The sequence below is a fragment of the Vipera berus genome (assembly GCF_964194415.1).
Source record: "Vipera berus genome assembly, chromosome: 6".
NCBI lineage: Eukaryota > Metazoa > Chordata > Lepidosauria > Squamata > Viperidae > Vipera > Vipera berus.
In genome coordinates this window covers 49,315,613-49,339,308 of record NC_138208.1, presented here as the reverse complement: position 1 = coordinate 49,339,308, position 23,696 = coordinate 49,315,613, and the positions used below count along the sequence as shown (strand labels likewise).

At 36.0% G+C, this 23,696-nt stretch overlaps 1 protein-coding gene across 1 annotated transcript in view; it reads right to left on the bottom strand.

Moving 5' to 3' along the window:
- Positions 1 to 23,696, bottom strand: part of OTOGL (otogelin like) — a gene marked incomplete at both ends in the record, with an annotated part of 100,156 nt that overhangs the window by 30,382 nt on the left and 46,078 nt on the right. The window contains 11 exons of the mRNA XM_081330625.1: positions 609 to 2,959; positions 4,051 to 4,232; positions 4,429 to 4,546; positions 5,026 to 5,304; positions 6,250 to 6,417; positions 7,499 to 7,525; positions 8,305 to 8,461; positions 9,062 to 9,178; positions 14,225 to 14,344; positions 16,334 to 16,480; positions 18,700 to 18,834. Of these exons, the coding sequence (XP_081186751.1) occupies positions 609 to 2,959; positions 4,051 to 4,232; positions 4,429 to 4,546; positions 5,026 to 5,304; positions 6,250 to 6,417; positions 7,499 to 7,525; positions 8,305 to 8,461; positions 9,062 to 9,178; positions 14,225 to 14,344; positions 16,334 to 16,480; positions 18,700 to 18,834 (3,801 nt within the window). The remainder of the gene's footprint in view (positions 1 to 608; positions 2,960 to 4,050; positions 4,233 to 4,428; positions 4,547 to 5,025; positions 5,305 to 6,249; positions 6,418 to 7,498; positions 7,526 to 8,304; positions 8,462 to 9,061; positions 9,179 to 14,224; positions 14,345 to 16,333; positions 16,481 to 18,699; positions 18,835 to 23,696) is intronic.

Here is a 23,696-nt window from a genome sequence, read left to right as displayed (position 1 = left end):
TTATGGTTGGCATGTGAAGGTTAACTATAATAACACTAATTTTATTAGTCACAATAGTTATAAGGTAAATGTGCTATTAAGGGATAATCATAAAAGGATATATTTACCACTGAACCATTTTGTAATTAAGAAATATGCAAACATATCTTGAGAGCCAGTTTAGTGTAGTGCTTTAAAGCACTGGACAGGAAACCAAACGACTTTAAGTTATAATCCAGCCTTACCACAAAGCCAGTAGGTGACCTTGCAGAGAGGATTTAGGAACAGTGAAAAGGCAGGGCATGTCATCTGACATTTGGAAGCCCCATCCCTCTTAATCAAGAGTCCCAGGATTGTTTTCAGTGGTGGAATTCAGCCAGTTCTCACCACTTTGGCAGAACTGGTAGCTAATTTTTTGTTGCCCAGGCCCAGAATGGACTTCTGGAAGTGGCATGCACACAGAGAACCAGTTGTTCACATATTTGAATCCCACCACTTTTTTTTTTTAAATTAACAGGTTCCACGGCCCGAAAAAACTAGAAATTTCTCCAATAAAGCAGGTATCACTTGATATTTTAAAAATATAGAAGTAAAAAGTAAAACAAAAAAGAAAGCAAAACTATCTTTACCATGCATTCTGAAGATGTCACAGATACAAGTGTATGTATTATTGTGCCAAATGAAGCATGTTCATCATTCTTTGTTGTCATCATTTCAACTTCAGCCTCTGTGGATTGGGTTTCCACAAGTTTTGCAGTGACTTGAGATAAATCTGTTATTGTGAAATTCTGTGAGCTGATGGTACTTACTTCCTCTGGTTTAGTCACACGGTAGTAAGATTTTGTTGATGGAATCCTAGACAAATCAAATGTTGGTTTTACTGAAGTTGTGCTGCTTTGACTAGCAGACATAGTCATCTGAACAGGTAGTAGAGATGACTTTTCAGTCCTTGCATACGTTGTAATGTTTGATGTTTTATTACTTTTTAAGGCATACAAAGTGCTTGTTATATTTTGAAATTTTGAAGCTTGTGTTATTTCTGTTTTGACCCAGTCTGAAACTTTATCCATTTCTAAAGGCATGGTTTGTAAAGAGTCTTTGCATGGTTTAGGTGTAAAGACAGTAACATTCGGAACATCAATGGATGCTTGAGAGACTGCAGGAACAGGGATTGAAGTAGTAGTTGTGTGAAAATCAAAACTTATGGGAGAGAATTCAGTAACTTCAGCAATTTTGTGAAGAGCTATTGTGTCAGCAGAAGAAACTAAATTTTCTGACGGACTGATTGAGTATTTTTCAGTAATATCTTGTGGGGTTGATGTAATATTCCAAAGCTTGCCCAGAGTCAAAGCTGATTCCATTGCTGGTTCTGCAGACTGAGCATCTGTTAAGGAAGATAAAGTTCTCCTATCCAATGAAGAAGTCAAAAAAGGCCTTCTTGTTCCCAAAGACATGGCTAATTCATTAAAAGTGGTCAAAAAAACTGAAGACATAGTATGTATAGTGGAAATATTTGTAATTAAAGATGAATTTGTTACACTCAAATGGTCATTTAGCAACATAGTAGGCATTTTTCTACCAGTGCTAGTTGGTACTACAGCAGAAGTGGTGGGAACTGCCGATAAACTTCCAGAATGTGATGCTGTAACAGAAATCTGAGGAGTAGAAGCTCTTGTTGTCAACATTTTAAGAGAGGTTTCTGAAGATGAAGTAGCAAAAGTATCAACACTTTTAACTGTTGATGTAATTTCTGGTTCTGGATATGAACCTAATGGTTCATCAGTTATTTGTGCTTCATCTTGTGAAATCTTAATAGGGATGCTGCTTGGAACCCTGGTACCAGCAAACTCTGACAAACTTATAAGATCAGTTGGAACTGGAGATGAATCTGCATGCAACACATGTTTACTTTCTGCTGAAAGTGAACTTGTCTCTGTTGATTTGGAAGTCTGAGAAACTGCTAGAAGAGAAACTGTGGAAGGCCGTAAATAAAAGCTCTTTGAAATAAGTGTCACTTCCCCAGTTCCTCTGGGCCTTTGAGATGTAATTGGAGGAGGGATTAATGTTGATGTTGTGTGGGTTATTTGAGGACTAAAAGAAGACTTTATGGGAAGAGGACTTTGTGTTACAATTGAAGTTGTTTTATTAACTACATCAGCAACAGTAGAAAAATATTTTGTGGTTAAGGAAGCAATATGTTCAGAAGGTGTCAGACGTGGTTTTTTTGACAATAGAGAAGCAGGCGTTAATGTTTTATTTATCAATTTCAAATCTGGCTGAATAGTCACTGAGTCTGAAACTGAAATACTATAATGAGGACTTGATGCAAATGAAGTAAATCTAGAAGTAAATACAGGAATTGGAGGCATAGTTGTTGTAAGTGTAGACGGATAAGAACTGATTCCTGAAGTTACAGCAAATGTTTGTGTTAAAGGTAAATCTCTCAGTATTGTGGAAGTTGGAAGAATTGTAGCTACCAGCGAGGAAGGAACTGCAACTTCCAATGGTGTAGTTGACTTAGTTATTAAAGAAAAAGCAGTCACTGATGGTACAGCAGTAGGTGCAGGGTTACTTGATGAAAAGAAATTAGGAGTTTTATTATAGGATATTGTTTTTACACTAACCACTGGAGCTTCATAAGTACTTGGGAAAGTTGTTGGAGACAGAGATCTAAGCAGCACAGGTGTGGTGGTTTTGTTGTAGCTGTCTTCAGGAAAGAATACTGAAGCTGGTAACAAATCAGGTAAATGCGTGCTTGAATGAGATACCATTGTTGAATAAACATCTTTGGCAGTTGTTGGTTCAGTTGTGATTTTAGTGGATAAGTTAATATAGGTTGGCTCAGTCTCTTCAATAACCAGAGTAAGAGGCATTTGAGAAAATGTTTCTGATATATTCGTTATCTGGGAACTTAGCATTGTAGGGTTTGTTTTAACTGGTTTGGTTCCAAATGAAGATTCTGATGGTTTCACAGGGATGCCTGGGAGGAAAAAAAAGTCTTATTCCATATTATTTTGAAAAGAACATGGAAATTGAGAATTATAATCTGGTGTCACTGTCCCAGTGCTAGGTGCAGGAATCAGTGCTAAATGTCATGTACAGTGTTATCTACTCTCTTAGAGAATAGGTTCAGAGTTGCTCATTGAGTCAGATGGGTGATCTCTAAATTTGATAGATAAATAAATAAAAGTAGAGAATAGCTTCATAATACTTTCCATTTATTATTACTAATAATAATAATATACCTTTTCATGTATCTATAAGCAATTAATGATGCAGTTGATAATGACAGATGTAACCAATAGTTCCTTTTGAAGTATTTTTAAACCGACATAACCAACCTTCTTTGCATATTAACATAAAACCTCATTCAGTTCAATGCATTATATTTATAATTCAGCACTTCTTATCAGTACATTATTATTAAAAACCTTATTTTTAAAAAAATGGATTCCACAATAATATGTTACAGTGTGCAAAGTTCCTATTATCTCCTTCAGATAACCATCCATTTCACTTTCTTTTGGGTTTTACATTTCCACTTCACCATTATATGGCCACTTCTTTTACTGAGCCTAAAATGGCCTCAGGATACATTTTTCCCAAAAAAAAATTAAGCATTTGCCAACATCAATGTTTGGCTATTGTCAAATTTGTATTCAAAGAACTGTGTTCACTATTGTTATATAACTTGCTTCCTAAAATACTGATATGCCTTTTACAATCTTATCAGAATAGCAAGTTTATGAAATGAAACCAAAACTATTGACTGATATTGCTGATAACCAATGTATTCCACAAGTGTTACCAATACTTACTTTCAACTCACCAGAGCTCCCAGGACAATCTGTTCATAGCCCCCCATTTCTGTGAGATGAGCAGGATGGAGCCTCACAAATATTGTATCTCTGGGGTGGCATCAATGTTAAATAAGCTCTGCACCTTGAAATCCATCAATTGTTTTGGATTGGTTATTTAATTATTTTATCTGTGGTTTAATTTAGGGGACTGCATATTTTTTATTAATATGTAGCTAAGCCCTGGATGGAGTATTTTTGTTATAATTGTAACCCACTGAGAGTCTCCTAATTACTACAGCAAAAAAAAAAGAATGAATAAATAAATAAATAAAATTTTGTGCAGATGCAAGAACATTATATAAAGCATACTTACAATCTTCTGGATAAACACATTTAAGTGTGACTTCATCTAGGATCATAGCTTTTGGACAATATGGTAAGCACCCTTCAACTCTACAATAAAAGATTCAAGAAAAATACAATATAAGTATTTATTTTACCTATATATACTTGAACGAGATTTAGAATTATTCACTCTATAGAGCTTCTGAACTAAAGTAAAAAAACAAAAGTCAGTTTAATATTATTTGTAGACATTTCCAGGGAAAAATAATATTTTGAATATTACAATAAATGTTCATTTACTCACGGTGGAAGAAATTTGCATGCCGTTCCTTCAGGATCATTGCATGTTTTAACACAAGGACTTGTGCAAGGTTCATATCTCCATTCACACATCCTCCTGTAAGGTATTGCTGCATGGAGTTCTAAGAAATTTTAAAATCATTTTGTAAATGATACATTTCTCTCTATAAACCAGAACTGAAGCTGGCCTTTTTCTATTGAAAAATACAGTACTTTCTCGAACAAATGTAGTGTTATATATCCATTGCACAGACTTTTAGATGTGTGTTTTTTATGAAATCATATGCTGTACAGTAGATATATTTAGGAATATAGGCCACAGTGTGATTCCAAAGAATATTTATGTAGAAATATATGCAATGAATATTTATTTATAAAACATAAATTGTTCTTCTAAACAAAAGCAACTGAAACCTATAAATAAAATATATAATTCTACAAATATTCACCTAAAATCTGCTGAATAAATCTATTCTCAAAAGAGTTTGTATATGGGTAATTTCAAAGTAAGGACTGTAACTATAGTTTGGTAAAAATCATAGGTTTTACAGCATGGGGGTTTATTGACAGCATCTTCCATATATCGTGAGGTGTAACTCACCCTCAATACTGAAGCTACTTAAGCTTTTGAATTCTTCGGAATCAACAAATTTCAAGATTTTCACTGCTGAAGTGCTAAGTGTAAGGAAGAAACCTCTGTTGCTGTGCAGTTCAAATGCACTATAACCAGAGATCCAAAGTCCTTGGTGATGGATAAAAGTTGTTCTTCTACGAAATGACAAACTTGCATCCCACTGTGCTAAGAAAATGCTGTTGTCATTGTGTACATAAAGAAAGTAATTTGGCCTTTCTGCACACTCAAGTGAAATCAGAGATGAAGCTGCCAGAAAATAAATGAAATTCATAGCAACATATACAAGCCTTAATACATATTACAGCAGCATTTAAATATATGTAGGAATGAATAAGTGATAAAAAAAATCAGAGAAACAAGCTAAATCCCACAGATCAATCCATAGTAAGATTAAGGAAGGAATGAGCAATATGTGTTCCACTTCCAGCAAGTATATTTCTTCCCCATCTGAAAGTATTTTTACTTCCTTTAACAAATTTAAAAAGTCCTTTTTAAAATTAACCATCAATAGGAAGGGAGAGTATTTACTGCTGTAGCTCAAGGGACAAATTCTGGGAACCTTTTATAGCCAGAATATCCAAAACTGTGATCTATTTTCAAAATAGAGACTTATACTGGATATTGCTAGAAAAAAAACAGGTAAAATGCTATGGAGCATTTTACTAAAAGTAAAAAAAGGTCCCTTTTAATTGCTCAATGCCCAAATAGTATATCTTGATGTCAACTCCATACAAAGTTAACATTTATCTTGTATTGCTTTAACTGTGGAAATAGAAAAATAGCAATAGCAATATCACTTAGACTTATATATTGCTTCACAGTGCTTTACAGCCCGCTCTATGCAGTTTACAGAGTCAGCATGTTGCTCCCAACAATATGAGTACTCATTTTACCAACCTCAAAAGGATGGAAGGCTGAGTCAACGGTGAGCCGGTGAGAATTGAATTGCTGAACTACTGGGAGTCGTTAGTCAGCAGAATTAGCTTGCAATGCTGCATTCTAACCACTGCGCCACTATGGCTTTTATCTCTTGTCACCATCAAAGCTTTTCTTATCAAGTCTATTACAATAACATTTAATCCAATTTGGAACATGTGTTTAAAAGAACACAATCTAGCACAGCAAAAGTTAATCTTTTTGCATGTATAAATCCTGGAATTTAATTATATTGGATCAGAAGTAAATACTCACATAAAATTTTATCTTTGTAAAGTCCAGGAGTTAGCATAAAATTATAATATACATTTTCTTGGACATTGTTTCTAAATAACGGAAATATCTTTTTGCTGTTAACATTGATACCTATAACTGTACCATTCTGTCCATAACTGGCCAAAATATAAGGACCTTCCCCAAGTTCTGGAAGTACAAAAACGACAATGTTAATTAATAATAGGAAAACTAGTTACCTAAAAATGACAAGCCATTTGAAAGCACAAAAACTTGTTGAAATTAATCAAAAGTAAAATGGAAATAAAATCAGAGTTCCAAAAATCTGGATGACCAGTGCATCTAATAGCTTGAATTTTCATGATCATTCCAAACAATAATTTAAACAGCTAGTATATTATCCAAATATGCTCTTGCCAATATGCCTTAACAAAGCCCTTTGATATGCACCATTCAGAAAAAGATGCCAATAATATTATATTCACATTTCTACTTTATAGATTCAGCCAATTTTGGGAAGTAGGGATAACTAAGTTATCATTTGCTCCTCCAAATGCTTATTTAAACATGAGCTAACTGATTTCCTCTCATTTTTACAGCAAAATACTACTAAAATATTTTCTAAAATTAAAGAATTAGAGAAAAACTTCTATTAACTCTTTTTTCTCACAGAAAAACTGGCATTAGAACAAAGACAAAATTCAAGAGGTTTGATTTCCATATTCCCCAGGAGATAATAATAACTAAACTGTGAAGACAAGATTGTCATTAAAAGGTATACTGTAGAAAGGCCTAAAAAGAAAAGGAGATTTGCTTTGTATTATAAATGCAAATTTAAAATTATTAATTAATTTTTAAAGTATTCATTTCCTTTACTGGATACTAATTTACCATCTGCTTCTGTCAACATTGACTACTGAGGCTAAAATTAGTTTCAAAATATCACAAGACCTGGCCATCAGAAAAATGGCATCCTGCCTTTTGCCAGTTATTTTCCTGTATCCTGGACACCAGTTGTCCCTGAATATATTTGCATCTGTACCTTTTTTAGAGACAGAGCAACAACAATAATATTATCTAAATGTATTTACATTAATAGTCAAATATTTGCATCAAATTGTGCTCATTATCCCACACGGCATTATGACCATGTTTTATTTCTGCAACTTGAAACAATTTTCAAATGCAGACTACTTATTCAATAAAAAAGGATAAATGTCTTTGGTTCGTGTACCTAACATTATTTTCTTTAATACTGAGAAAAGCATACCTTGGTTGTAATAATCACAATCGTAAGCTGAAAAAAAAGAACAATGTAATAATGAACAGTGGCCAACAGTAACAGAATCTGTGTTCATGACAACAATATACAATCAACTAGAATTCACAAAAAAGCTACTTTTACTTATTCTAATTAAGCCCTTTACTGAGCTAAGTATTTACACAGTTTCATCAGTAATAAAAGAAAATATAGCAACAAAGGACCACTAGTTATGAAGATTTATTTTATTATTATGCACCTATCTATTATGCACATACCTATGATAAAAAATCAGTCCATATACATTTACATTTTCATCTACACTCAATGCAAAAAGAGAGGTGTGCTCTTTTAAAAATGAGTAATATATACAAATATATTAGTAGATGGATGCTTCTACTTTACATTAGTATAGTTCTAGTCACATGAGGCCCTCCATGAATGCAGTTTATAAATAGGAAAGTTTCTCTGCCTGAAGACATTTCTGTATGGGTAGATGGCTGAAGGAGTAACTAAATGGTCCGTGTGATGTTGAAGAAGGAATTAATTAGCATGGCCCTGTCTCCATTTGATTTGGAAGGGAGAGAGGAGAGCGTCTGGAAGTTAGGAAAATTTGGTTGTAAAAGCTGTCCTGATTAACATAAAGACCAATTATAAAAGTATACAGTAGATTTAAAAAATCCTATGCTATGCTTTCTACTCTCACCATCTACGTATATATTCTAGCACACTGAACTGCTATGACTTAATGGAAAACACTGTGTAAAATAATCTATAGGGATTGTATTTAGTAATATAACAAAAAGCATACATACGACAGAGAGAAGGAGATCGCCAGTGAATTACTGCACCCTGCTGGCAACATTTGTGAGCATAAGCTGCAATGCTAGTACACAGACATTCACAGTCTCCACCAAGATTACAGTTGCATGTATCTGTATGACAGTTTTTCACAAATGATGTTACATCAATCTGGAAAATAGGGAGAAAAATAATAGTATGGAATAATTAAAGACGTAAAATCCATCAGGAAACAAGAGAGGTTTTAAAATTAGTATAATGTAAGCTCATCTATCCTAGAGGAGATCAATCCTGACTGCTCTTTAGAAGGCCAGATCCTGAAGCTAAAACTCAAATACTTTGGCCACCTAATGAGAAGGAAGGACTCACTGGAGAAGAGCCTAAAGCTGGGAAAGATTGAGGGCAATAGAAGAAGGGGACGACAGAGAATGAGGTGGCTGGATGGAGTCACTGAAGCAGTAGGCGTGAGCCTAAATGGACTCCAGAAGATGGTAGATGACAGGAAGGCCTGGAGGAACATTGTCCATAGGGTCACGATGGGTCGGACACGACTTCGCAGCTAACAACATAACAAGCTCATCTAAAATATATTTTGTATCATAGGGTATAGATTATCTGCAAAAATGTATCAGCATGATATTAGAAAGTTCAAAAGGCACATTAAAAAGAAGGAGGAGGAAGAGAAGGAGGAACATTAATTCCATATTAAGTCTTGAGCTACAAACTGTTCTGCCCAGTTTGAGAAACTACAGAATAAAAATGTTCACTTACCACATTACGGCAAGAGGCAAAAATATCACTGTATAAAACTGAACATTCCTTTTTGGCATAGGGGAACTTGCTCTGATGGACTTCACATTGTTTGTTGGTCTCATTTGGACTTGCACACTAATGAAAAAGAAATAAAGCATGGCTATCAAACGTAACAGTCAAGTTGCATAGTCCAGGGGTGTCAAACTCAATTTCATTGAGGGCCGCATCAGCATTGCAGTTGCCCTCAGGGGGCCAGGTAGGTATGGCCTGGGTGGGCGTGGCCTACTGGGTGGGCGTGGCTAGAGTGCATGTGGCCTACTGGGTGGGCGTGGCCAGCTCTACATCATTCGCATCAAGGGTGCCTATGGGGGCCTGGGCAGGAGTGGGACAGATCTGAGGGTCTCTGGCAGAAGGAGGGTCTCTGGGCCAGGGCCAAGGCAGTGGGGGCTGTTCCCTCACTGTTTCCAGGATGGCTTCGCGGGCCACAGGAAAGCACTTCGCGGGCCGGATCCGGCCCCCGGGCCTTGTGTTTGACATGTCTGGCATAGTCAGTCAGTTGTTTAGATTGCATTTGACATTCTTATCCACCTATCGAGTCCTTCATAAAAACCTGGGATAGGCAGATGTTGTTTCATAGTGCTAAAGGTATTGTCCCAGAAGGTAAGCTTTTCCAAGTAAAGCTACCTTTTGCAATTGATTGATGGTGATTTGGGTCAATGCCAATGGTGTTCAAGTGGTGCTCTAGAAATTTTGGGATTGCACCCAAGGCACCTATGACTATTAATACTATTTTTATTTCTTTTGCCACAGTCATTCTACTGCTATTTGCAGGTCTTTGTTATTTGTGATTTTCTTCAGTTCTTTCTCTTCTCTTCTTTCAGATACTGCCATACCCAGACATATGATTATTATCCATTAAAAATGTGATTATTATCCATTAAAAATATTTATTAAAATATTTATTAAAATATTTATTATTTATTTATTATTTATTTATTTAGTTGCATTTGTATACCGCCCTTTCCCTGAGGACTCAGGGCGGTTTACAGGGAATTAAAAATCAAAACATACAAAAGTTAAAACCAGTTAAAAAGCATTAAATTCACCCTGTACACTAAAAACCCCAGTTAAAATTTTCTCCTCAGCCTGGGCCCGGGAGCTCAAAGAGCCAGGTCTTCAGGCCCCGGCGGAATGATCGGAGGTCGGGAGCAGTCCTCAGCTCCACCGGCAGCTGGTTCCAGAGGGCAGGCGCTCCCACTGAGAAGGCCCTATCCCTGGGTGTCACCCGCCGGCAATCTCTCACCGGCGGAACCCTGAGCAGACCCTCCCTGTGGGAGCGCACTGGGCGAAGGGCGTTTGATGCCGGCAGCAGGTGTTCCCTCAAATAACCCGGACCCAGGCCATTAAAAAATCAAAAGCCTTTTAAAAACTGAATTTATATTTCTTTTTACTAAGTTAGCTTCATAATGTCCTTTCAAATAAAAATATTTAACTTGGAAAAATTGTTTATCATTTTGCTTTTAAAACAAATATATATTCTTATGCTTTTTTTGATACTCAGTTAAATGTTTTCTTTATCACACATCACAATTGTTTCCAAAACAGTTGGTTAGAAATTGTAAATAGAAGAAAAGTTCCTTTTCTAACAACTTTTGCTTAAAATTTGCTGATCTGATAACTTTACACCATTCATATGTTCAATAAAAAATAAACAATAAATTGACTCCTGAAAAACATGCAAAATATAACCAAGGTAACAATTAGTAGTAAAGAGACATGAGGAGAAAATGTTAGTGCTGCAGATGTTTGCATATATTTTCTCCCCTCGATTGTTGTTCAAGCAATTATGCATTAAACATTGTATTTTTCAGATGTTATACAGTATAGTCTGTATGTGCAGTGCATTGATTTCCATTATTCATATTGAAAATTGTTTCACTTGTAACAGATATCAGATATCACAGTAAGGCAGCAAACAGGAGAAATCTACTTAAGAGCAAAAAAAAACAAAACCAACCCCGCAAAAGATCTGTAATATGATAAAACAGTACAGGTAAGACAAGGTTATTGCACTTTTATATAGCAGAATATCACAAGATAAACTTTGTATTTTTAGAAACAATCTTGCTTCAGCTAAATATATGTTACATTCATCCCCGTAGAAAAATCCATCCAAGAATTTAAATGTTACAGATCTTCCTACATATGTTGTTTGGCCCATGGTGCAGTAAATATCATTATTCAGTTCATATGGGAAAGAGCCACAAATATATAAAAAATGGTTTACATAACATATAAAGCTACAAACATATAAAGAAGAGTTGCTGGAATTTGGTATGTCTAGTAATGAAAAGAAGAAATAGGGGTAACATGATAGCAGTATTCCAGTATCTAAGGGGTTACCACAATGAAGAGGGAGTCAACCTATTCTCTAAATCAGAGCTTTTCAACCTTTTCACAGATTGTACCACTTTTAGTACATGACAATATTTGAGTACCACCAGTGCTTAGCAAGGTGTCAAAAACTTGAAAATTCCTAAAAAAGGGGGAATTTTGGGTTTTACTGATTAGATTCATTTGTTGTTATAGAAATGTCTAGTTTATAGTATCATGGAAAAGTAAAAAGTTGAGCTTCAATGTTAAAGCTTCCTTCTACTGCAACAGAGAAAGTCTGTTCTTTTTCCCTTCTCCCCCTCACTTTTTCCCCCTTTTTCCTCCCCACTGTGTCCTACTATTTGCTTTTGTATTTTTGTATTTTATTCTATAATCTAATAAAATATTACAAACTGTAGAAATAAAGGGGAAAAGTACCAGCTTTAATTTCTTCAGTGGCTGTTCCTTTGCTGAATCACTTTCCCTTTTCACTGACAAATGTATGATGAATTTATCCATGTCTATTAATATGCACCACTACCAGCTAGCTCAGGGGTCTTCAGACTTGGCACTTTTAAGAGTTGTGGACTTCAACTCCCACAATTCCTCAGCCATCATGGCTGGTTGAGGAATTCTGGGAGGTCTTAAAGTTGCTAAGTTTGTAGACCCCTGAGCTAGCTGGTTGGTCCTTCTTCCTCTCTCCTTTCTGAGCTCTCCTTCCACAGTGTAGTAAGAATGCATCTTCCTCCCCAATCCCTTCCCTGTACCCTTAAAGACACAGGAATCAAGTGCAAAGCAAGAAAGGCTCACAAAATAAAGAAACACATAAACTCCATTTTTTCCCCTTTAAAGCCCTAAATGGCTTGGGTCCGGATTATCTAAGGGAACACCTGCTGCCGGCATCAACTTCCCATCGTCCTGTGCGCTCCCACAGGGAGGGCCTTCTCAGGGTACCGCCGGTTAAGGAATGCCGGCGGGTTATTCCCAGGGGAAGAGCATTCTCTGTGGGCGCGCCGGCCCTATGGAACCAACTTCCCACGGAACTTAGGACTGCCCTTGACCTTCGTTCATTTCGCTGGGACCTGAAAACTTGGCTCTTCGAGCTGTCTGGCCAGACTGAGGGGTTTTAATTTTTAATTGGGTTTTAGTTTTAAATTTTGGGGACTTGAATTAATTAATTGTTTTAACTGATTTTAATTTTTGTATGTTATGCTTTTAATTTTCCCTGTAAACCACCCTGAGTCCTACAGGAATAGGGCAGTATATAAATTTAATAAAATAAATAAATAAATAAATAAATAAACTGCCTCAGGCATGTCATGTGTCACAATGTTGCAACACAAGGCTGAAAGGCTTCGGCAATTGTGAAAAGATTTAGCCTTAAATTAAGCCTGTTTACCTTCAAAATAAACTTTCTAAAAGCCATAGACAGACTCAAGATAAGGGGGTAAAACTAATTACATTTGTTTAAAGGTATTAAACCTACAGAAGTCAACACTTTGGACTCGTTGCTAGCCTAAAATACAGACTAAAATATTCCAATAACCAAAGCATACAAACTGAGCCTCTGAATTACAAAACACTGTAAAAACTGTACAAAAATCCTTATGGTAACCCAATCAAGCTGCCAGCTGATGCAGAACTAAATAAACACACCTCCTTTCCTACATGCTTGTGTGCCGGCTTTTCATTTCATCAGCGCTGATTGCATTCTCCTGGCTGGAGAAACAAACTAGGGGACCTTTTCTTACAGCAACAGCTGCTGCTTCTTCCCTGTCCCTGTTTCCTCCTTGCCTGCTGAGCTCTCCTTCTCTTTACCTGTTGTCTTTTTTTCCCTTTCCTGCCAAAACCACCTCTTTTTATAGCCTCTCCTCTCCTTTTCCCCCCTTTTTCTTCAGTTCACGTCCAGCTCCACGCTGCTTCCAGAAGCGCCAATCAGCTGGAGCCCTGCTGCAGCTGCCTCTCCCTCATGCTTGGGTTGCTTCAGTTCATTCCCCTCCCCCACTACATTTCTTTAGGATGGTCGCATACCCCTTGCCACGTGGCAAAGTACCACAGGTGGTACGAGTACCACCGGTTGAAAAGCCCTGCTCTAAATCACCTGAAGGCAGGACAAGAAGCAATATATGGAAACTAACCAAAGACAAAACCAACCTAGAACTAAGGAGATATTTCCTGACAGTTAGAACAATTAATCAGTGGAACAACCTGCCTCCAGAAATTGTGACTGCTCCAACACTAAAAGTTTTTAAGAAGAGTTTGGACAATCATTTGTCTGAAATGGCATAGGGTTTCTTGCCTGAGCAGGGGTTTGGACTAGAAGACCTCCAAGGTTCCTTCCAACTCTGTTAAATATCCTTTTAAGAGTACTTATAGCTTTGTGATATTCTTTGCTGTGTAATTATGAAATGAACCCTTTCAGGCTTCCCTTAGAACAAATTTCTCCCACAAAAGGGAAGTCTCCCAGATGATTTGAAGCATAATCATCAGCAGGATGGATATTGAGATGACAGAAGTATATATTTAAAGAAGGCTGCCACAGAATATCCTGATCTTTATTTCAATTGCCTAATCAAGTTAGAAAGAGAATGCACAGAATAAAGGTAATGGAGGAGTGGGGAGGATGTGGGAAAGAAGTACCAGTTGTAAGTATACATTATTACTATTATTACTACTATCACATCCACCAGCTTTCATAACTGTGAGCTGTTGGCTGCTATCTTAAAATTAATTCTGTTTCCACAGATTCTCATACTTGCAATATCAATATATTATTTATTTTGAAATAAATGGAGATGTTATGCTTACCTGTCCTATTGCCCAACTCTCTCCAAAAATTTGAGCATTTTTTACCTCCATATTGTTGGATGTAGTCAGATCATTTGAAGTAAATTTGTCAAAATTTCCACATAAACCAGCTAATTTACCCTGAAAATAAAACCAGAAACATTTTTCCTAAACATTTTATCTAGAACAATCAAGATTTATGAAGCTAACAAACAATGCACTCATTTTTGAAGAAAAAAAAAAGATTAATTCAACCTTAATTTAGGTATTAATATAGATTGAATAGCCACAAAACAGACACAAAATAGACTAGCTTTGAAAAATGTAATGTTTTCTATAACTTTCTATAACCAGCTGCCTGCAATTAGTGCAGGTTCGCATCCCACCAGGCTCAAGGTTGACTCAGCCTTCCATCCTTCCGAGGTAGGTAAAATGAGGACCCAGATTGTTGGGGGCAATTAAGCTGACTTTGTAATAATGCCGCTTGGGGGTGTGTGAAAGCCCTAATAAGCAGGCATATACATAGAATGAAGGCTACTGCTAAGCTTGTAAGCCGCCCTGAGTCTTCGGAGAAGGGTGGGATATAAATGGAATTTTTTTAAAAAAACTTTTTTAATGTTATCTTTTTTGTTTACTTTTTTGTTTATTTTCACAGCCTGTGCTTACTAGTGATATAAACTCTCATCCCCTTAATCTTATTTACCTCTACCTATAGTACAAAGGCTCTTTGAGCTCCCGGGCCCAGGCTGAGGAGAAAATTTTTAACTGGGGTTTTTAAGAGTACAGGGTGAATTTAATATTTTTTAACTTGGTTTTTAACTTTTGTATGTTTGATTTTTAATTCCCTGTAAACCGCCCTGAGTCCTCAGGGAAAGGGCGGTATATAAATGTAATAAAATAAAATAAATAAATAAAATTAAATAGTTATTAGTTTAAAACAAATCGGTGCAAACATCTCCAAATAGGGCCAGAGAATTCTTGCTAGAAACATGAAAAACCATTGCCAGTCAGCATCAGCAATTTGAGTTGAGGACTGTCTCAGTATAAGGCCATTTCCAAAGTTTTTACGACCTAACAGCAAAAAACTGTTAAAATATCAAAACATTTCTGCAAGCATCACAAGCTGTATAAATGAATATAAATCAGAAGGAGTTATATTTCTATTTTTTGCGTAAGAAAATGTGGCATACATGAGGAAGATAAAGGGGAGCAAATGATGCCATGAAATACATGGCATCCTCATGGTTCATTAAGGATGAATTTGTCATTGAATGCCAATAAAAATATGTATCAATTAAAGGATTGTGTTTGTAAAGAAAGTTTGCAACTATTTTCATTATGGGGGGGGGAGTATCTCTGTCACAGCTTGCAATTCAGTTTTTTCCTCTTTCATTCCAGGATAGTATAATCAAGTAATTTAACACTGTGAGTCATAAATATACAGCAATTCCAAGCTCAATAGAGAATATTTTTTAGTCTAAAAGATAGCAAGGCGTACATTTTGGGTAATCATATTTCTGTTTCTATATCTGACAAGTTGAGGAACTTTTGGAACCTATGGTGTATTAAACCAAAAAATATACAGGTAGTCCTTAGCTTACAACCATTCATTTAGCAACAGTTCAGAGTTGCAAGACCACTGAAAAAAGTGACTTGCAACCAGTCTTGTGCTTGCAACCATTGCAGCATCCCAACTGTCATGTGATCAAAAATTGGGCACTTGGCAATCAAATACAGTGTCCCAATGTCATGTGATCACCATTTACGAACTTCCTAGCCAGCTTCCAACAAGCAAAGTCAATGGGGGAAGCCTGATTTGTTTAATAACTGCAGTGATTCACTTAACATCTGTGGCAAAAAAGTTTTAAAATCGTATTTTATACACTTAGCAACCACCTTGTTTAGCAATGGAAATTCTGGTTCCAGTTGTGGTTGTTAGTTGAGGACTACCTGTATACCTGTGTATTTTTTCATAGAGCACGTGGCTATATAATAAATATTATAAAATATAGTTTGTAAATTATTCTAAACTTGTTTTATTTATAGTGAGCATAATTCAAGAATAAATTGTTTGTAGAATAGTCATCCTGTTTCCTTTTGTTATTGTGACTTAGCTTCATACTGATTCACCTTCCATCGAGCTCCAACTTTGATATGCATTGTTGTCTTCCTGTCCCACAGTACCATGAACTCTTCCTCTGGAAAATGTATTGCCACATAATATCCAGCTTTCCAAACTTGATAATTGGATTTGTCTCCATGTCTCCTTAGCATCCCCTATAAATAATAGGTACTTGTAAGGTATTAATGATGATGATGCAGTCCCATGTGGTATATTATTTTTCCTCTTTGACATTCAGCTGAAATCTTTCTACCTACACACTTAATTTTATTATTCCTTATCCTGCAACTAGGAACAAAGAGAATAATTATTAATCATCTCAATGATATCCTTTCAAATACTTGATGTTCAATATCATTTCCCCTTTTTAATCTTTTCTTGTCAAGGCTAAACATAGCCCACTCTTTCAGCCTGTCTTCATTTGCCCTAGTTTTTAAACATTTAAACTTCTAAGAAACTGTCCCAGTTTTGGATTATTTTTTGAATTATTTTTAAGCATAATGCCCAGAATTAGACATGGGATGGGGTCTAAACAATGCAGAATCACATTTCTCTATTCCTTCCAATGATTTGGAAACCTTACTTCCAAAAATGACATCTAAAACTGCATTTTTACAACCTTATTGCACTGCTGATTCATATTCATTTGTAATCAAATACAATTCCAAAATATTTTATGTACATTGTTATCAAGCCAGATCTCCAATATTCTTTACTTGTTTTTAAGTGAACAGTTTGCACTTGGAATATGTGATAAATTTGCAACAATAATTGTGAACATATGTTTAGATTAAGAATAAGGTATACTTTTGCACACCATCTTTATACTTCATCCATAATCAGTTTGTCTTTTGTCCTATCTACTTCAATTAAGCAACATATTCCACAAAAGCCACATGTAGCTCTCAATTCAAGGAAGGCTGTAAACTAGGGCTGGGCAACCATGGCCTCTTTACAACCTGTGGACTTTAACTCCCAGAATTCCTGGCTGACTCAGGAATTCTGGGAGTTGAACTCCACAGGCCGTAAAAAGGCCATAGTTGCCTCCCCCGCCCCCTCACAGTTGGAAATTTTTAAAATTATTTTCCTATAGTAAGCATTTATTTGCAATGCAGCCTAATTATAGCATGTTAAACATTCCATGAAAGCAAAAATAATAATTAACTACTAATATTCATTAAGGTTTTTACCTTTCAAAGGAAGTGGCACAACCCAGTCTCAAGCCACAAAGTGAAGCAATTTAAATTAATAGAAATTTCCAAAGATTTCAGTGATTTCAGTGATACATCATACATCATACAGATGACCTGCTACTTTCATGCTTTTGATTATACCTGAAGCAGGTATTTGTACTGGGTTTCAGTGAAGGACCTATACTCAACATTGCAGATCAATAGGTGGAACACATGAAAGCATAGGGAAATCTTTATCATATTACACTGATACAATAAAAGTACCACATCAAAAATTATGTAAAATTAGATCCCTAATCTATCAGTTCTTTGTTTGGCTGAACTTGAACTGCTGATTATGAAGAGTTTTCATAGGATTGACAGAGAACTTTTTAAAAAAATGCTGCTCTTTCTACCATCAACATATTAAAGCTTAGTTTTTTTGCTGAAGCTCAAACCACAGAACCTGACAGAAAAAGTGAACATTTATTCTAACCTACCACCACTGCCATTTATTAAACTGTCTATTTAATTAACTTTAATTTTGGGTTGTCCAGTGAAGCTGTCAGTCTTGTCCCAGATGCTCAGTAGCCCAGGAGAATTTGGCAGCACAGAGGTTTTGTGATGCCAAGTATAAAAGGGATTGTGTAGAAGTGTATGAGGAAAAGATAAACTTTTTATTGCTGTAGAAGAATATGTATTTTACTATGTGTATGTTTGCTTAAGCCAGCCTTCCCCAGTCTATCATCTAATGATTATCTTGTAATTCTCTTTGTATCATGGTGTGTGTGTGTGTGTGTACACTTCTCCCAGAAGAACAAAGCTGAAATCACCAGCCTGAGGATGACGGATGAGATTTCGTCGAAACGTTGCCCTGATACCTCCAATTCTATGTGGGGAAAAACCCGAATGACCAAAGATCTACATACAAACACCCGCGAAAACCTCAGAAAACATATATATATATGCAGTGCTTTTTTTGTAAAAGAAAAAGGTGCCGGAACTCACACATGTCATACAACCTGCCTTGCCTACCCTACTAGGTTCCATCCAAAAAAGGTGCCGGAACTCCGTTCTGAGCATTCTATGAGAAAAAAAGCCCTGTATATATGTATGTATATATGGTAGGTGTAAAAAAAACAGTATTTTGATAATCAATTGAGCTCTAAAGAATAACTTCAAAAAGAGGAAAATAAACTTACCTCTATGTCTAGAGATTCACTGAAAAAAATCTCAGAGCCTCCAATAGTTAGCAACATATCTTTTGAACAAACAATGTCATTATCGAAGCACTTCTTATTTTGAACAATTAGAGACAAGTTTGAACTGTCAACACTCTGCAAAGGAGAAATAACATAGTTATTTCTAAAAACATAGTGACAGAACACTGCAACATCTATCTACATAAGGTATTGTCAGGCAGTACATTCCCTTAACTGGACTACAATTGCCTTGGGAAGTTTTCTGGGTTAACTTGAGTTAATGTAGTTCTAAATCAAGTGATGTCAGGTTGACCTAGATGTAAACCTTGATCAGCCAGATTGCAAAGAAATAAATGTTACTCTCTGAATTTCATACTGTATAAGGGACCCTTGTTTTACTGAAGTTGAAATGAGGTGAAATCAAATCACTTTGAGCATGAAAATATTAATTCAGTCTTGCAGATGGAGTTAATCACATTTTTTTCTCCTTTAAGGATGTTTTCTAACGCAGATTTGCAAATGTATTATTATCAGATTGAACACAACAATGGTCTTCCTTTCTTTTTTAGTTTTATAATCTCTCCTTTAAAAGAAAACCCAAGAAATATACAGTAATAATTTGGCATTGGTGCAACCATTTGTATTACTTGGATTATTCTAAGGCTTTAAAGAATAGTATATAAGCCATTGAATTCTTGTCACAGATTGCACTACTGCCGCACTGAAACAAACATCCAGTATGCTTCTATTTGCCAAAATTAATTACTTGCCTGCTGCCCTTTTCAGACCTTGCCAACCATATAAATTTTCAGAGTAGGCTGAATGTTCTAAAAAAGCTTCAGTGGTTCAGTCCCAGAATGAGAAACAGGGCTTGAAAATTAAAGTGTAAACTGAAATAAGAAGCTTTCCTGATTTACAGACATTACCTATTCTGGAAAAAAAAGTGTGAAAGGACTCTGATCTATTTGTGCAATTTTCAGCATACAGAATACTTACTTATAAGGAAGGAGCACAGAAAGAATAATATTGCTTTCAAACAGGAAGAATCTGAAGAGAAAGTGGCACTACTGATTGGTCTTAGAGTTTAATACTTTAAACCAAAGTGCATAATTTGATCAACACTTTGAACTGAATTGGTTCTTTATATGTTTATGTTTCCTGCAGCCTAAGATGGTATACCACTCAGAAAGCTTTATCATTTCATTCTGCTAACTATTTAAACAGGATAAATCAAAAATGTAATTAGTAGAAAGAAAGCTGACTCATTTGAGCTGTGGTGCTAGAGAAGGTTCCTGCATATTCCTTGGACAACGAAGATGACTAACAAGCAAGTACCGAAGCGCATAACAAAAGGCATGTCACTAGAAGGCAAAAATCACAGAACTGTGTCTCACTTACTTTGGCCATGTCATGAGGGGAAATTCACTGGGGAAAGCAATTATTTTTGGGAGAGTTAATGGTAAAAGAAAACCAGGCTGCCAAAGAACACTGTGGCTAGACACCACCAAAGTTGACACCAGCCACAGCATAGAAAAACCTCAAAGAAATAGTGCAAGCTTGGAAGATATGGAGAGATCTGGCCCATAAAATCACTAAGACTCACAATCAACTGAATGGATGGCATCATCATCATCTATTATAATATTTTAATAAAAGCAGAAAAAAACCATATGCTTTTTTATTTAACATATTGGTATGCAAACTTGAAAACTTTATCATTTCATTCTGCTAACTATTTAAACAGGATAAATCAAAAATGTAATTAGTAGAAAGAAAGCTGACTCATTTGAGCTGTGGTGCTAGAGAAGGTTCCTGCATATTCCTTGGACAACGAAGATGACTAACAAGCAAGTACCGAAGTGCATAACACCAGGCATGTCACTAGAAGGCAAAAATCACAGAACTGTGTCTCACTTACTTTGGCCATGTCATGAGGGGAAATTCACTGGGGAAAGCAATTATTTTTGGGAGAATTAATGGTAAAAGAAAACCAGGCTGCCAAAGAACACTGTGGCTAGACACCACCAAAGTTGACACCAGCCACAGCATAGAAAAACCTCAAAGAAATAGTGCAAGCTTGGAAGATATGGAGAGATCTGGCCCATAAAATCACCAAGACTCACAATCAACTGAATGGATGGCATCATCATCATCATCTATTATAATATTTTAATAAAAGCGGAAAAAAACCAGATGCTTTTTTATTTAACATATTGGTATGCAAACTTGAAAACCGAGCTTTCCAAGGGGAAATTATATTAAAAATGCTATATAAAAATCTAAGCTCTACATTATTAAACATGAAATATACAAAACAATAAAACCATGATCACAGGCAAACATGTTTCATTGAAGCTGTTGTAACTTTGAATGGTCATTAAATGAACTGTTGTAAATCAAGGACTACTTGTATATGCCAACAACCATTGTAGCATATTAAACAAACCCATGGTTAAGCATTTTGTAGAACCATAGTTATGATAGCTGTCAGCAACCTTTCAAATTCTCATGCAGAAATCTTCCAGTTGCAGTTGCTTTAAGTGCAGAGGCTGAGGAGAGAATTTCTGTGTAAAATAATCTCTACTACTGAGCAAAACTCCCTCAGTTTGCAGATGGGCCCATTGCCATGAAAAAGGAGAAAAATGTTTCCTCATGACTGAATAGGGACTTCCCTGTCCCCTTAAACTTTCTTGATACAGCCCCAGAGATGAATAATGAAATGCTGTATTTATATCTTGTTATGTAATCACTGATTCAGAGGTAGATTTTCCTTTTAAGGCAAAACACAAAAAAAGTATTATTATCTGTCATGTGAAGCCAATTTATAGCAATAGGAAAGAAAAACAGAAAGATTTCCTTGCCTCTTATAAGACTATCTTCCATCTTTCCATTAACTACCAAAACAAGACAGCTCTAATTTTGTACCAGTTTCTTTGCAATACTATGGTATTGCTAAGCAACAGGGAAACAGGATGAAAAATCCAGGCAAGTTACCAGAATGGACCTGCATTTCCAAAATGAAGTGTATCATAGCTCAATAAAACAGCCTGAATGTAATAAGCTTAACTGTGGGTCTTAAAATCATTACCAATTAACTGTATTGATATATAATTTAATTGTCATAATATGTTTAAATATTGCACCTTGTAAAGTTAATCCATGAAACAAAGAGCAGTGGCTGCAACTACTAATGAAACTACTGAAAGACAATCTGGAAACAATATTAAAAGTTCCATCCACAGAATCTTATTAAGGATGCCTTTGTGGATTTTTACTCGAAATTATATACTAAAGAGGACATTAATGCAAAAGATATTGATAAGTATTTGGAGAAGGCTAGCATCCCGGTTCTTACGCAAGTACAAAAAGAGGGGATTAATCAACTGATTACAGAAGAAGAAATTTTTAGAGCTATTAAGGAACTGAAGGTGGATAAAGCACCAGGCACGGACGGCTTGACTGCGGCCTACTATAAAAACTTACAATTAGAGATGATAAAACCGTTAAAGGAACTGTTCCAGACAATCCAGAGGGGGGGAAAGGTGCCTCCGTCTTGGAGAACAGCTTTTATTTCTTTGATTCCGAAGGAAGACCAGGATGCTACTTTAGTTAAAAATTACAGACCGATATCGCTTTTAAATACAGATTATAAGATATTTGCTAAGGTTTTGGCTAATAGACTGATGAGGGTTCTGCAACAGGTGATTCATGGGGATCAAACGGGGTTTATTAGTGGTAGGCAAATGAAAAATAATGTGAGACATATAGTTGATGTGTTAGAGTTTTTGGAAAGGCACAACCAGATCTCTGCAGCGCTAATTTTTTTAGATGCTGAAAAGGCTTTTGATCAATTGAATTGGCAATTTTTGTTGAAAGTTCTAGATAAAATGGATTTTGGGGAAAAATTTTTACAGCCGATTAGGGCATTATATCAAAAACAAACTGCCCGAATCATAGTTAACAATAGCCTGACAGTAGCATGTAATATTGAGAAGGGCACAAGGCAAGGCTGTCCGTTATCGCCCTTGTTATTTGTGTTAACATTAGAGATACTATTGGTTAAGATTCGGAACTCGGAAAAAATTAAAGGGATACAAGTTGGGGATCAGGACTATAGATTGAGAGCATTTGCAGATGATCTGGTTGTTACAGTGACCCAGCCAGAGAACTCTGTTGTGGACCTGATGGAGATAATAACACAATATGGGAAGGTTTCTGGATTTAAAGTAAATATACAGAAAACTAAAATTTTGGCTAAAAATATGACGGTTTCACAGAAGGCACTCTTAGAAGGATTAACTGGATTTGAGATTGTTAAAAGGGTTAAATATCTGGGGGTGATTTTGTCGCCCTCCAATACAAAGCTATATAAAAATAATTATGAAAAACTATGGGGGAAAATTCAAAAGGAATTGGAGAGTTGGCAAAAATTGCAATTGTCTTTGCTGGGACGGATTGCAGCAGTGAAAATGAATGTCCTGCCCAAATTTTTATTCTTGTTCCAAATGATACCGATTCTTAAGAAAGATTCTAATTTGGAGGAATGGCAGCGAGGTATCAATAAATTTGTGTGGGCAGGGAAAAAGCCACGAGTTAAACTTAAGATTATGCAGGATACTCGTGAGAGAGGTGGCCTTAAACTGCCTAATCTTAAATTATACTATGAAGCTGCTGCATTAGTAGGAATAAGTGATTGGATTAATTTGACGCAATTGAGGTTATTAAATCTTGAGGGCCATGATTTGTTGTTTGGCTGGCATGCATATTTGTTGTATGATAAGAAGGTAGATACTGTGTTTAGGATGCATATTTTAAGACAGGCATTGCTGAGAGTTTGGAAGAAGTATAGACATAAGCTAAGCAGCAAGATACCATTGTGGGCAATTCCAAAACACGCAATAGAAAATATACATGCTGGTTTCAAACATGATGTGACTACGTACAAGGAAATTTTAAGCCTGGAAAGGAATGTTTGGTGTTTGAAATCATATAGCCTC